Genomic DNA, 15825 nt, shown 5'->3' on the forward strand with positions numbered 1-15825 from the left:
TTAAACTCTTATTAAAATGCATAACGGACCTTTGGGTAGATAATGGTTCTTAGGTGCTAGAGGGTCAACTCAACCATCATGGGCTCTAAAAAGTACTCTATATATCTAAATGCTAGAAGCCTATAGATGCACAGTGTTGTATGGTCTGTCATCTGTGATAAAGTGCAAAGTAATACTGCATATTACATTGCAGTCTGCAGTTACAATAGTTTTGGTCCAGGATACAGCCTTGTAGAACTATATTAGTTCTAGTTTTTTTTTTTTTTTTGGCTTGCTGATATAGAGTTAGTCCTAAAGAGATCCTAAGATTATACCTTTGATTAATGATATTGTATGTCCACTAATAAGGAGGTGATAATCAGGACTCTCTAATCCTAATGCTCCAAGACTGGCCAATGCAGAACCCAGCAACAATGGCCAAGTTTCTTTACCTCTCATGTGTATCGTGCTTTTGTGACATGGGATACAGCACCCTCATGAATCACTCCATCTAGTAGACAGCCAAAAAAAAACAAGAAAAAAGACACAGGTTGCCAGCTGGACTTAGGGCAATGAGACTAGTCATTCAATATGGAGAATTTCTTCAGCACTTTTTCCAAACCCTAATGAATGGACTGGTGCCAAGCTTTAGGGTTAAAGCAGCAGACGTTGGGGTTTGGACACTCAACGAAAACAATGCCATGTTAGTGAAGCAGGATGAATGGTATCTTGAAGCGAGGGTTCACTTGAATGGTCTGAAAATTATAGAAATCGTATTCTATAACCTCCACAGTTGCCAGATCTTGGCTTAATTGACTAACTAGGAAGGCTTTTGGACCAAAATGTTAGAGTGCGCTTTTCAATACTATTATCAAAATGCCAAATGAAGGCATACATATCTTATAGGATATATGTCCTTTGGACAAATGGTGTTCTTCACTCGTTTATAGTTCCAGAGACTTGTAAAATTTAAGTGCACTGAATCTGTTCTGGTGGGTCATAATGGTTCCAAGCGTAGACATATCATTTAGGTATACAATTACCTGGCATAACTGTGCATAATTCTGGTACATGTGTATTAGATGGAGTACCAGGACCGCAATGCCAATGCTGTGATCCACCAAATAATATCTGTTCTGAATAGGTTACAGTATATAACAGATGGGATAAAGTAAGTAATTTTAAACCTACAAAGTCACACTTTAACTCTTGGCTATTTCTCCTCTCTGTTTTGGAGCTCAGCTTTACCCCATGTGCTAGCTCAGGGAATCAGAGTTTTATTCCAAGCTATTTGGTGTTACTCCAAAAAAGCTTTTGCCCAAAGAGCACTGATAATCTCACCTTAGCCTAAACCTGAGCTGTTTTTTTTTTTTTTTTTTTTTTTTTTATTCGAGGAAAGGGCTTATCTAATGATGTATCTGTTTATGTAAAATGAGTCAAGACCATATTCAGAAGGCAGAAAATTCAGGCCGAAGACAAAGACTACACACACAAAAAAAAATAAATTCATTAAAAAAAATGTAATTCTTAGAATTTTCTCAGTGGAAACTCTGGAAACTAAAAAACAGTCTAGTTTTCACTTTTCTTTGAAGACGTTATATGAATCAGAAGTATAAAAGGAATGGATACTGAAGAGCTCTTCTGGATGGGAATACGCTACACTGACCTGTTGTTATCACCCCACTATTCAACAGCCTCAACCATATAGTGCTCACTTTACTTTCCTTCCACTCAACCCTTTCACTTAGCAAATTCCCTCAGCTTGCCCCTGGCCACCCCCATACTCCTGCACTCCTGAGTGTGAGACAAGGAACAGCCTCTATCACTATACAACCCACACAATCAGTGTGCAATCAGTCCCGGCTAAGCTGACGAAAAGAAATCATTTTCACTTAGAAATTTTAACTTGCACAGGAAATGTGCTCTAGGTGCAAGTGCACGAACATATGCCTGTATGTTTGCCCCATTTCCCCTTTTGTGAAGGTAAGGTATGTCTGCCATCTGAGCCCATGGTGTGTTTAGCCTCTGGTAGAGTAACAGCTCAGGCTGTGCTCGAGTGGTAAGCCCTTAATGGGGTTCACTATGACCCTGTAAAGAAAGGAGTAGCTGTTTAACCATTTGCCTAAAAAGCCTCATTCTATTACTTTATCTTTTTTTCATCTCCCTCTTTCTGTTTCTCAGGCTTTCCAGGCTGTCGGATTTTCATCCTTGATTGAGAAGCTAAAAGACGCATCCATATTAACCATATAGCTGTATCAGGATAAAAAAAACAACAAAAAAAAAGTACATAAATGTACATATATGTACGTTTTTTTTGTACATTTGTACATTTCCAGAAAAAAAACAGATCCATATAAAAATAGATATTTTGAATGATCAGAGTTAATAAATAAATATCTCTTGCTATATATAGATTTTTCTCGAAGAGCACCGGACAACGTCGTGTCCACATGATGTACTGATATAGATCAGAAACTTAACACATATACAGCTAAGATAACCAAGATACCGCTAAGATACAGCTCAGAAGCTTTAAACCCATGCGTGCGTACCCATACATTAGAGAAATAAAATATCTATGTACCACATCAACTTAAAACGAGTGAATGAGTTCTAGATCTAGGAAACTTTCAATACAACAAAGGTGTCTGTTTCTGGATGGATAATTAGTATCTTTAGTTTTTTTTTAGCTATATGCTAGCATCTTCTAATGGTAGTTCATCATCTTCAATAGATAGCATCATGTATTACAACTGAATTTAATATTAAATGTTAATGATGTTAATTCTAATATAAAGCCAATACTCAGATTTGACACTGTGCTTCCCAAACAACTATCATTACTCTATCATTTTATTATCTATTAAACATCTCTCATAATATATAATCTAGTCTTAATCTTAATCAGATTTAATAGTCTCCAGAAATTAGGAAATGATCTGAAGCATGAATCTGAAGCATCTAGAAAAAAACTATTTACCAGATGTCAGGACGGTGCTGCCTTATTGTCCCTGGGCGTCCAGCTATTTCCGTCAGATTAAAGACAAAAACCGAGAGAGAAATGTTCTAATCAGGATTTGTGCACTGGATATAAAGCTATACCTGCCAAAGGAGGAGTGTCACCCACTTTTTTTCCTCTCTCCTTAGTCTTTACAAACACAAACACACACACACACACACACACACACACACACACACACACACACACACACACACACACACACACACACACACACACACACACACACACACATACACTTCCGAGAAGTGGGTGGACTATGTTGGTTCTGGCCCAGTGCTCTGCAGTCACCCAGACTGAATCTGAACAAAGTGTTGTTGCCGAGAGTGACCCAGAAACCTGACCCAGGCCCACCGAGCACTGTGCACTTCATTCTCTCTCTCTCTCTCTCTCTCTCTCTCTCTCTCTCTCTCTCTGTCTCTCTCTCTCTCTCTCTCTCTCTCTCTCTCTGTCTCTGTCTCTCTCTCTCTCTCTCTCTCTCTCTCTTTCTCTCTCTCTGTCTCTCTCTCTCTCTCTCTCTCTCTCTCTCTCTCTCTGTCTCTGTCTCTCTCTCTCTCTCTCTCTCTCTCTCTCTCTCTCTCTCTCTCTCTCTCTCTCTCTCTCTCTCTCTCTCTCTCTCTCTGTTTCTCTCTCTCTCTCTCTCTCTCTTTCTTCCTTCATCCATCCAAAAGGATATTTATGTGTCTAAAATCACATAAATAAAACAAACTCCTATTTCATTATTATTCATTATTGTATCTCCAAAGTAAGTATTGCCTCTACTTTAATATTTTTTCTTGAGGTGATGAAATTAAGGATTATTTTTTTACATGATTATTTCATGCAGTTTAATGTACACTTTCACACCTATTTCACATGGAATCATATATTACTCACAAGTCACTAATTATTATTTTTCTCTGTTTCCTTCTGGGTACATTTTTGTCCTAAAATGTAGCTTTGACCTTAAGATCATTAGATCATTGCAAATTTTATAAAACTTTAAACTGTAATTTGTAACTCATGAACCTTACAATAACTAGAATAACCAGAGATACAAAAATAATTCAATTAAAATATGTTTTATATGTCTCAATATATTTAAGCTAAAGAAAATCATAAATCAGCTGTTTTCCAATATTTCACTATCACACTTGGGTTAAATATTTCTTTACCCACAAGATGGGGATGTTGGTTAGACTTTAGCAAAGCAGAAAAAAAAAAGAATCATGCTTTCTTTAGGACATTTAAAAGAAAGAATGTAAATCCGGTGATTTATCTTTATATAACTTATTTATTCCGGTCAGGGTCTCAGACCTCGTCCCGGGAACACTGTTAATTCTTACATACATGCAGGAATATACCCTGAATAGGACACCAGTCAATCACAGGGCATCACACACACACACACACTCACACACACACACACACATCACACCCTCATTCACATCTAAGGGTCATTTACATAGCTAAATCAAATCACAGGAAATAACCAGAGAATCTGTTAAGCTTTACAGGAAGCTTTACACAAACTGTAACCAGAGAGATCAGGCTCACATCAGGGACCCTACACTACCAGGAGCAACACTAACCAGCGTACCAGCATAACACACAACAGTATTTACACAACAAACACAGGACAAGTACAGGACAGGAGAAAATTACAGCACTAAAGGAGAACTCAATAACCTTTGACAAAATTGTTAAACAGTTCCACGAATGAGATGATCTTCAGTTCGCTCACAGGAAGTCCACCATGTAGCATCCTTTTGGCACATACAATATTGTGTGAAGCATTTACCAAGAAAATAACCTTAAAATGGAAACCTTTTGTATATTTTATGGCTTTATGCTGTTACTCATTGCTACCGATTAATATTTTATTTTATTTAATTCCTGGTAATGTATATCATGTATTGTATTGTGTTCCGCCTTAATGGTTCCTTTTGTCTATTGTTTGTTTTGTAAATGTTGAAATCCATTACTAATATGCCACTGACTAAATTATAGGCTACATGGGGATGAATAGAAGCCATAATAATATCACATTATCTGTCTAGCTGATATGTTTTTAAGTACCTGTAATTTTACACACACAGCAAATTAGAATGCATTAGGTTGCTAGTTTAAACAGAAAAAACACACAGATACAGATGCACATACAGTAGTGGACACGGTCACCATGTCTACAACAATAACAACATTGTAGTAATCATAAGACGGTGTGTTTCATATGTAGTGCTCACCTTCACTGGTGTAAGATCATTGTATGTGTGAGCTGTCACATGAAGAAGAAGAAGAAGACTTGTACATTACAACACAGTGAAATTCTTTTGTTAGAAAGTTGGGGTTAGAGCACATGGTCAGCCAGGATATGATGTCTCTTGAACGGAGACGGTTAAGGGCCTTACTCAAGGGCCCAACAGTGACAGCTTGATGGTGCTGGGGCTTGAACCCTTGGCATTGAGATCTACCGAGCCGTAGCTAAAGATCCCTGCATTCACTAGATTCCCTGATGAATAATTGATGATCTGAAATCTTTATTACACAAGCAAAGCTACAATGCATCCCAAAAAAAATAATAATAATAAAAATTTACATTTGTTGTATTTTGTTTTGTTTTGTTTCGTTTTTCAACATTTTAAAAGATCTGAAATGACCTGGATATGTAGCGACAGTTATTGTGTAGATGTTAGCAAGATGAGATGAGGTTACAGATCGATGTTGTTAACATGGCTGATTTCTAGACTTTGTGTGATAAATCTGAACAGAAACACTCATAAGGAGTTTGTCGTGTTGGCCAAGAAAAACAAAATATTAAATTTCCGTTTCTAAGATAAACGAATGGAAAATTTCTGCATTCCTGTAAAAATCCCCACCATTCTGCATTCACCTGCACATCTTTCATCATGATCCTTATACATTCTGTCCTTCTCTCATATCGGTTTATTTCTTCCTTCTTCCGTGTGGTTTTTCTTTAGTTTTCTGTTTCCTTGATTATGTTTCCCCATTAGTATATTATTTTCCTTACAGTTCATCCATTTCTGGCTGTTTTCTTGTTTTTGCCTCCTAGACCTGAAGTTTTCCATTCACAGTCCTCTGTCTGGGTTTCAAAGAAGACGTTGTTACAGGATCCAGCAAATTAGCCCTTTTGTAAGTGGAGTTGGCAGCTCGAAAGCTGTTGGCTGTGCTTTTTCATAGTGATTTTGTATGACAGAGGTCCTGACTAAATTTGGGTCATCGGGTAAGAAGAGCCCTTTCTGAAAAGGCAAATATTTTCATCTTACTAATAAGTAAGCTGGGAACTTAACTTTTGGAAAGGAACATTGAATGACCGAAGGTGCAAAGGTTGAAGGCTGTACTCCGTGCTCATTTCAACCCTTTTAACACCAAGAAGGAGGGTTACCATGGAGATTTCAGTCAGACGATTCAGAAGTGGTGTTCGATTGCCTCTCACTTACCTCTATTTTAACTGGCCAAAGCCTGTAACCTATTCTAACTGGTTGCAGCACTTGGCAGTGATCTTTGCACTGAAAATATGAGCGCAAGAAGCAGGAAAGTTGAGCTTGATGAAGTTTTGCGAGTGCACCCACTCTAGGAACGAGCGAAGTGTGAATTCATGAGAGAGCAGAATAAATTCACATGTCTATTTAAATAAGATCATAAGAAAGCAGAGGGACAGCAGAAGGAATCATCACCATCCTTCTGGACCCATGAGCCCAGACTGTACCCCAGCTCCAGGCCAAGTCCCAGACTAGCTGTGCAGTTTCTGTTTATATTCATTTCTGGTTTGTCTCCTTGCTCATACTCTGCCTATGATTAATAAAACAAAAGCCCTAGTGTACCTACTAGGTGCCTTTAAGAAGCTCTCAGGGTGCTTAGCTTTGTTGGCTGTTAAGGTGAACGCAAATTTTAAAAACAAATTGTATGGATAGAGTGTCTTTAAGAAATCCTTTGGTTAAGCCTCCTAGACTTTTCCTAGCTTCTGTTTTCATTGTCAGACTTGAACTGAAGCAGACGTAGTTAATTTCCTGTCCCTGGTCAGTCTGGCTTATGTAGCTCCATGTATCTACACCTTCTGAACCTCCGCTATGTCATGTTTACCCCTATGTCCTTCCGATCCTGGCACATGAGCATTCCCTAGTGTCAAGTGCAGTCAACGATCTTGCCCTTGTCTCAAAATATACTACATATGTGGCTCCATAAGGAAGCTCTGCTTCAATCCCAGATTCAGTTTATCTCTATAGCTTGTCATTGTCTCTGTCCCTGTCAGTGAATGACATTATATCGTTTGATGACTTTCATCTCTATGCCATGTCTCTGTCTTGGCCAGGCTAACGCTCTTGCTTCTCCACAGAGGCACTACAGCTTCACTACATGTTCCAGCCATGGAACGTTCATCCCTTGTCATTCTCACATTGGTCAGCCAGTGTCTCATGGGATTGTTGTGGACGAAACCGCCGGAGACTGTCATGCCTTCTTTTGAACCAATGTTGTGTCAGTCAGCTGTATGGTCTGGTCTTTATCAGCAGTCAGGTCTGTGCTGAACTCAGAGTGCTCTGACCCATAAGTTCCTCAGGAGCTCTCGGCTGCACTGTTATAAACTGTTGTAAAAAGGACATTATTTTCATTTACACTATTTACTGTAGTGTGTCACCCAAATGATGATGAGGTTCCCTACTGAGCTAGTGGTTCCTCTCAAGGTTTCTTCCTCATATCTTCTCAGGGAGTTTTTCCTTGCCGCCCTCACCTCCAGCTTGCTCGTTAGGGATAGGGATAGATATATAGTATTTTAAGTTAATCGTTTTTAAATTCATTTTAAACTTTAATTGTATATATATATATATATATATTTATCCTTATTACTTCTTCTTCTTCTTCTTCTTCTTCTCTCACTCACTCATTTTCTACCGCTTACAACATCATCTGCAAAAAGCAGAGACGAAATCCTGTGGTCCCCAAACCGGACTCCCTCCGGCCCCCGACTGCGCCTAGAAATCCTGTCCATATAGATAATGAACAGGACCGGTGACAAAGGGCAGCCCTGCCGGAGTCCAACATGCACCGGGAACAAGTCTGACTTACTGCCGGCAATGCGAACCAAACTCCTGCTCCTGCTCCTTCTTCTTCTTCTTCTTCTTCTTCTTCTTCTTCTTCTTCTTATTATTATTATTATTATTATTATATATTTATTTCTTTTTTTCTCTCTTCTGTTTCTATACTTCTGTAAAGCTGCTTTGAGACAATAGGAAACTGTTAAAAGCGCTATACAAATAAATTGAATTGAATTGAGATTGAATTCTCCAGGAGCCACATTCAGTAGAGTTTTTAACAATAAAGTCTATTGATATTCTATATATTTTGATTTGTTATACTTATTTTTTTCACTGCCCAGTACTGCAATCTAAGTCAAGTGCTAAATCCAGTGCTTCCACTTGAGTCACTGCAAACAATGTTCCTGTGACATATCAAGGACTTTCTAAAATTTTAATTGAATTGAATTGAATTAAATTGAATTCTATACTTCAATTCAATTCAATTCAGATTTATTTGTATGGCGCTTTCAACAATTGACATTGTCTCAAAGCAGCTTTAAGGAACCTAAACATAAAACAAAAGGTTAATATAAAAAATAATATAAAGATTAATATAATACAAAAATTCAAGATCATACACTCTCACTCACTCACTCATTTTCTACCGCTTATCCGAACTACCTCGGGTCACGGGGAGCCTGTGGCGTAATCTTAGGCGTCATCGGGCATCAAGGCAGGATACACCCTGGACGGAGTGCCAACCCATCGCAGGGCACACACATACTCTCATTCCAAGATTATACAATTCACTATAAAAATGCAAATGGTTAGAACGATTCCTGATAACGTGATTATGAAAATATTCAGAGACACAACACACAACAAAGCTGCTCAGGCAACATGCAGGTTGTTTAATAAGGCAAAGGCACAAATTAATATGCTGTAGCTACGAGGTTCAAAAAAATCTCTTGATCATTCTAGCTGCATTAAAATGTCATATCATTAAAATTCTTTCAAATATTTGCCTTGAAGCTATAATAATAAGCTGTTCCCACGGTTTAACATACAGGCACAGAGAAAGAGACATTTCATGGGAATGCAGTTCCTTTATTTACGGCAAACAAAGATAAGGTACACATTCGATGCAGAGACTCTATGTCTTTATTCTGTGTCTAAATATCAAGTGATAAATATACATATTCTTTCTGATACTATTTTTAATTAATTTTTAACACAAATCTGTGAAATATTACAAAGCTCAGATTTTCACAACAGAAACAGTCAGTTTCACTGCCAGGAAAGGAGTGAAATTGTAGACTAGGGGGAATTTAACGTTAAAGGAAGTTAAAGATCTGATAATAGAATTTCATAACTTAGAAGTAAAATTTAGTTATGTAAAATGATATCTAAGAGAACATCCTACTCAGCATCATATCACCCAAGCACTACAGTACCTATATAAGATCATCCTTTAAAACTCAACACAAGTACAAGCCAGAGACTGGTAAAGGTGTTGAAAATAAAACGCTATTGAGGTAAGATCCTTTGTAGTATCTTGCAGTACCTCTGTGTATATTGCACAATCCATCCTGTAGATCCATTTTAACAACATACCCAGGATCTGGTGAGAAAAACTGTCTCCACGACATGACGGGATGGTGTTTGATGGGGAATATATATTTTCAAGATTGTGCAACATATAGGAAAATTGTGACCTTAAAACCTTATACTACATTTTAGCTTCTTTCTGATAAACTCCAGATGCTTTGCTCCAGATATTTTATTTGACTTCAGTAATGTTTGCTTTATATATAGCCATAACTATACGAATAGCTAGACATGGTTTTGATATGTAAAAGAAAAACTAGGCTTTCTCAAATTTTTTGTACCCAGTGACCCTTTTAACTAGCCATTAGAAATCTCAATAGTCTGTTCTTCACTCATCCAGCCATATATATATATATACATGTTGCCATACATTACAGTCTTTTCTTTGTTTATCCTAGCCATGATATGGTGTACCTGGAGCAGACAGGGTTATAGGGCACAACAGTAGCACCCTGAACCCCTGAGCTGCCACCACCGATGTTCCAATGTTTATTATTTTTATTATGGACTGTGTTTTATTCAGTCATTCAACTTTGAAGCACAAGGTTCATCTACTAAGCCAGTAAATGCATTTACATTTTGCATCGGCGAGCTGATGCATTTTTTATTTATGTAAAAAGCTCAGTACAATGAAGCCAAAAGGCTCATGGCTCCTTACCCACGTGTCGGGAGTGAGACCAGGTTATTCACTTAAGGATAAATTCTCAATGGACTTTTGTCCATTCCTTGATGGAACAAGGGATAGTCCAAGGACTTTTGGAGCATTGCTTTTCATTTCTTATTTAGCTCCCAAACTCTGGAATAGTCTTCCTGATAGTGTTCGGGGCTCAGACACACTTTTCCAGTTTAAATGTAGATTAAAAACTCATCTCTTTAATCAGGCGTACACATCCCATTATATTGTGCACTATTACACTAGACTTGCACATTTTTATGAACAGCAGATATGTTAATCCCTCTGCACTGCTCTTCTCTTTTTCTACCCATGCCGAGACACCCAGACATTGTACCAGCTCCGATTGTCTTCCGTGCGATGAAGTTTTTGGACCTCCACTGAGATGAGGCCGACTCTGTGAGAATCCTGAGATATCTACAGACTCCAGTTGGACTCTGTGATACTAAGAGGAGATCTGAACTCCATGTGATCCCCACACCAATACAACACTTGTCTGACTGTATATTTGTAATCACACCCTCTAGTGTCACCCATATGAGGATGGGCTCCCCTTTGAGTCTGGTTCCTCTCAAGGTTTCTTCCTTTACCAATTTAAGTTTTTCCTTGCCACTGCTGCCTGAGTCACCTCAGACTTGCTCATTGGGGATAAATACATATACATACATAAATACATACATACACACACTGTGAACTATATATATTTTTCATTTTTATTATATTAATTCTTTATATTTCTCCTTATGTTTACCTTCTGTTCTATGTTTATGTTCTGTAAAGCTGCTTTGAGACAATGTCCATTGTTAAAAGCGCTATACAAATAAACTTGAATTGAAACTTGAATTGAATTCAGAGCGGTGTATCATATCGCATATATGAAAAAAAAGTTAGCTAATTAAAAAGCGGATAAAAGTTAGGAAATTGTGTACTGTACAGTGACATCACGTGAAAACGACGCAGACTTCTGTCTGGTGACTGTAGTAAATATGTGGGGTGGGGTAGAGAGTGAGAGAGGGAGATATAAAGAGAGAGAGAGAGAGAGAGAGAGAGAGAGAGAGAGAGAGAGAGAGAGAGAGAGAGAGAGAGAGAGGTGATTTACTTCCACGGTTCTGATGACGTCACACGCCGTACTGCGGCGCCAGCATCATGACCGGATGAAGGGCAGAGACTCTGCGCCAAACGGAGCGGTGTATTAAAGTAAACACAAGTCCTGCGTTGTCGCTGCTGATCAGTTCGCTAACGCGTTTGTGTGCAAATGCGACTTTCTGCGTTTCAGCTCCAGGGGCCGTAAATCAGCCGCCGACGCGCGCGCGCACTCACACACTCACTACACTGTACACAGGTGAGAGTGAAAAAAGATCCCAAAAAGGCCAGTGTGTGTGTGTGTGTGTGTGTGTGCGTGTGAGCGTGTGAGCGTGTGTGAGTGTGTGTGAGAGTATGTGTGTGTGAACGCGTGTGTGTGTGCGCGTGAGTGTGTTTGTGTTTGGGCGCGCGCGTGTGTGTGTTTATTTATGAAGGACTCTCAAGAGGTGAGTGATCATCTTAACTTCTGTCTGTTTACTGCGGATTTCTAAATTTCCTGAGTATGAGGGATAAAAAAAGAGATTAGATAAGTGTTAGGAGATATACGTGATTTAGAGATGTGCATAAAACGTTATAATCAGATTATAATCGGGTAATAATCAGATTACACTGTAATAAATTGGTTATGTCAAAAAAATAGATAAATATATAGATAGATAGATAGATAGATAGATAGATAGATAGATAGATAGATAGATAGATAAAATTCATCATTAATACGAAGGAGTATTTACACCAAGTGCAAGCCGTCTGGACAGTTGAGGAACCTTCTAGCAGTTGTAGATTTGTTTATTCTGTCTCTGGATGTAGCAGATGAACCCTGACACCTGCCCTTGATGTTATACAGCACTCTAAACCATTAACAAATTACTAATTGACTTGTTAAAACATGTTGACTAGAATTTCGCCACAATTCGTTCCGCCTCTTCTTCCTTGACTGCCGGTTTTGGGCAAGTTTTCAGTTCACTGGGACTGTGGTGTCAACTGTCTAATCAAAGCAAGAGATTTTGTACTATTTTGTGTGAAAAAATCGCTCTGGTAAGATTTCCCTCATGTCTCCGGTGCCTTTAGTGTTGGCAGTCAACAAGTGAAGGGAGATCTGATAAGAGCATTGAATCAGGAGGCTTTCAGGCTTGCAGTGTGGTACTATAGTAACTGATCTTTTGTTAACAGAGTGCGAATAGAATATGTGACGAGTTGGGAGTTGTAGCTGCAGGGAGAGGACGAACATTTACTAGAATTTCACACAATCTTTGCCCATCCAATTGTTAATTGCCCCCAACAGGGCATTAATACAGTTTGGCTGATACTGAGTTACACCTCTAATTGCTTTTGTGAATAGTTCTTTCTTTCTATGTCTGACTTTCTCTTTCTTTTTCCTGTAATACAGTGTATATATTCTACATATTTCACACAAAGTGCCTTAAAGCTTCTTTCTATATTTCAGAGCTGCCAGCTTTTATTTTTTCCTCCTTTTTCTCGAAGCCCCTTGGAAAATTCTGCCTGTAGCTACAAGTTCCAGCCTAGGAAATATGTAATACAAAGCCTTTATGGGAAAACAGGGGTAATGTTCAAGACAAACACCTTTGCAACACTTCTGTAACATGAAGCCTGCTGTGTTTTGTGTCTTTTCATCATCATGATGTCCAGTGCCAAGCAGCATTTGGGGAAAGAACAAATCCAGAAGCATGGATGTGAAGAACATGAGAGAATACATGGGCTGGTTGTACTACCAGTATCTCCTCATCACAGGCATCTACGTCCTTGAACCATGGGAGAAGTCCATCTTCAATACGGTCCTCTTCACCATGGTGGCAATGGTGGTCTACACTTCCTATGTCTTCGTGCCCATCCACGTGCGCCTGGCACTGGAGTTTTTCTCAGGACTTTGTGGGGAGCAGCCAGAGAGTACTGTAGCTCTAATTAACTAAAATTAGACAAAAACACAAAAAACTTTGTTTGTGTTTTATTTTTTGTCTTGTTTTAGAGTTGGATGAGTTTCTCAGGAAGATTCAGGAGTGATAAAAGAAGAAAATGAATCGTGAAAAGCCATGTCCAATCTGTCTTCTCCTTTCCCACCAGGTGTGATGGTACAGAATGGGACCCTGAATGACTGCACGTATTTTGCATGACAGGACCAATACGTGACTTATGATCATTTGCATGCGGCTGCTTCGTCACTGGTTTTACCCATTATTCGATTCACCAATATGGCAGCGTGCATTACTCGCTCTCTCGGACGTCAGATTCCCTTAAAAAAAGTCTCGATCTTCTTTGAATCCGTGTTTATATTCGCGTTTCCTATGCAATGAGGCTGGTCCGAGTGCAAAGCGTTTTAAATGTTATCTGATATTGTATTATTGATTGTCTGATTGATTTTATGGCACCCGGTAATTTAAATCCGCCTGAACAATAGTTTCATTTCTTCCAAACGCTTTAATCTCTTACTGTCTGAGCACGAAACAATTTTTATATACTACGCTCAAATGATCTGGTGCGAAAAGTAAAATTCTCGAACCAGCAAACTGTACTGAACAACGCATGCTTTCACACTTAGATCGACGGATTATCGACACCTTGACCGATCAACACGCCTTTCACGTACGCTGTGTCTTTATTTTCTCTTTGTTTATATAACGTGTCTATATTATTACTATATACTTGGCTGATTAAAATGTCAGTAAATTTTTTGCGCACTTTTGGGTGCTCTTTACGCCATACATGTATTTTAACAGCGTTTATTTGGAAATCATTTATTTTGTGTTTTAATTTTGGAGACTATATATAGAATATAGAGTCACAGACATTTTATATGACATTTCTTTGATTCTGATATGGATATGAACAGTCAGTGAATGTTTTTTTTATTACATGAAGTTGATTTTACACAAATAAAGTAATTTTGCAAGATATACTTTTTGGTTTTTCCATATGATGGAATGCTTGGTAAACGAGTTGTATTTGGAACTTGGTGTTGGTGTTTCTCCTAAAATCTTCCTGTTGTAGAAACGTCGTACGGTCAAATTCTGACCTATCGAAAATTCTGCATGAATCATCATGAGCTTATATTCCTGTGCTCTAGGTGACGCTTTAGTTTCCATAAAAGTTTCCATGAAGCTCTCCTAACCCTAAACAGGCTCCATCAGCGAGTAGATGATGGGCTTGTTGGGTGACATTGGCTTCCTTAGGTGTTGTCCTCGAGCTACAACAGTAATGTATTGGAAGTTTTAAGTCATTATTTTCCCCAGGAATACAAACAGCTGACAAAATAAAAGAAAATAATGTAAATCATAAGTTACAGCCTTCAGAGTCACCAAATATCAGAGGTGCATTTTAGACAGCGTTCTTCAGAGAAGAATATTAACCAACAATCCTGACTCTTATAAGTTCAAAGTAGAACTGTATTATCCACAATGACTGTCTCATAACATCATGACATTCAACTACAATGTGAATTTTGCTATTTATAGATTAATGGTGTGTCCTTAGCTGCATCAGCAAATTTACTGGACATTGCTGAAAACCCTGATGCTACCTGAGACAGTTATGCCTGTGTGAGCATGTTTTTGTGGATGATTTTGGAGGTAAGCTAGACTTCCATGATCATCAGTGTTGAAGTCAGATGTGCAAACATTAACTGATCAAATCCCTTCGCAGTAACCGATCATGTATTGCGTACATTTAATTTGCGATGAGGAAATAAAGACTGGAGGAGGTGAAACCCTTTCAAAACACAAAACTCAACACAAAAACCTGGGGATATAGAAGCTTAGTGGTTATGGTATAGGACTACAGATCAGAAGGTTGTGAGTTCAAGCCCCAGGTCCACCAAACTGCCACTGCTGGCCCTTAACCCTCAATTGCTCAGTTGTATAAAATGAGATTGAAATGTATGTCACACTGGATAACAGTGTCTCTTAAAGTCCCCATGTTTACAGTGATCGGTCAGCATGTAAAGCAGTCTGGAGACAATAATGAAAACGCTTTTGAAGAAACAATAAATAAAATTGAGAACCAGTTTCACCAGCTCTTTGTTAAAGTCTCCCTGAGGCCCTGCCTTTATCCGTTAGCTTACTGCTTTCTTTACAGTTACTGACAGACAAACACAACATAATCTACTTAATAATGTGTTTTAAACAGACAACAGTGGTCCACATAAGAGGACATTGTTCAGTCCTGGGATTCCTCACGCTAAATTCACAGCCAGAAGCAGAAAAACCATCAACACTGATGATTACTGAAAATCATGATAAAAAAACATCTATATGTTATTTTCAATAACCAGAACACACCATAATTTCCATTCTAGAAGTTATTAAAAGGAGGATGATATTTAATGGAGGAAATAAGAGGATTGGCTCTTTTTATTCCTGAACTTCCTCAACAACGGAAAAACCTTAGCTGTAAAATTTAAATTGTATAGTTTTCCTGTTTTTTTTTCTTTTTAA

The 15825-nt window shown here is 38.4% G+C and overlaps 1 protein-coding gene across 1 annotated transcript; it reads left to right on the plus strand.

Moving 5' to 3' along the window:
- Positions 1–11370: 11370 nt before the first annotated feature.
- On the plus strand, positions 11371–14289 carry sptssb (serine palmitoyltransferase, small subunit B). The gene is made up of 2 exons (XM_060874984.1): positions 11371–11636; positions 13028–14289. The coding sequence occupies exon 2, from the start codon at positions 13066–13068 to the stop codon at positions 13306–13308; it is 243 nt and encodes an 80-aa protein (XP_060730967.1). The 5' UTR covers positions 11371–11636; positions 13028–13065; the 3' UTR covers positions 13309–14289.
- Positions 14290–15825: the final 1536 nt, after the last annotated feature.

The sequence above is a fragment of the Tachysurus vachellii genome, chromosome 1 (genome assembly GCF_030014155.1).
Source record: "Tachysurus vachellii isolate PV-2020 chromosome 1, HZAU_Pvac_v1, whole genome shotgun sequence".
NCBI classification, from domain to species: domain Eukaryota; kingdom Metazoa; phylum Chordata; class Actinopteri; order Siluriformes; family Bagridae; genus Tachysurus; species Tachysurus vachellii.

Bases quoted from the DNA above. Each gene is read 5' to 3' on its own strand.
- sptssb (XM_060874984.1), top strand. From the start codon at position 13,066: ATGGATGTGAAGAACATGAGAGAATACATGGGCTGGTTGTACTACCAG.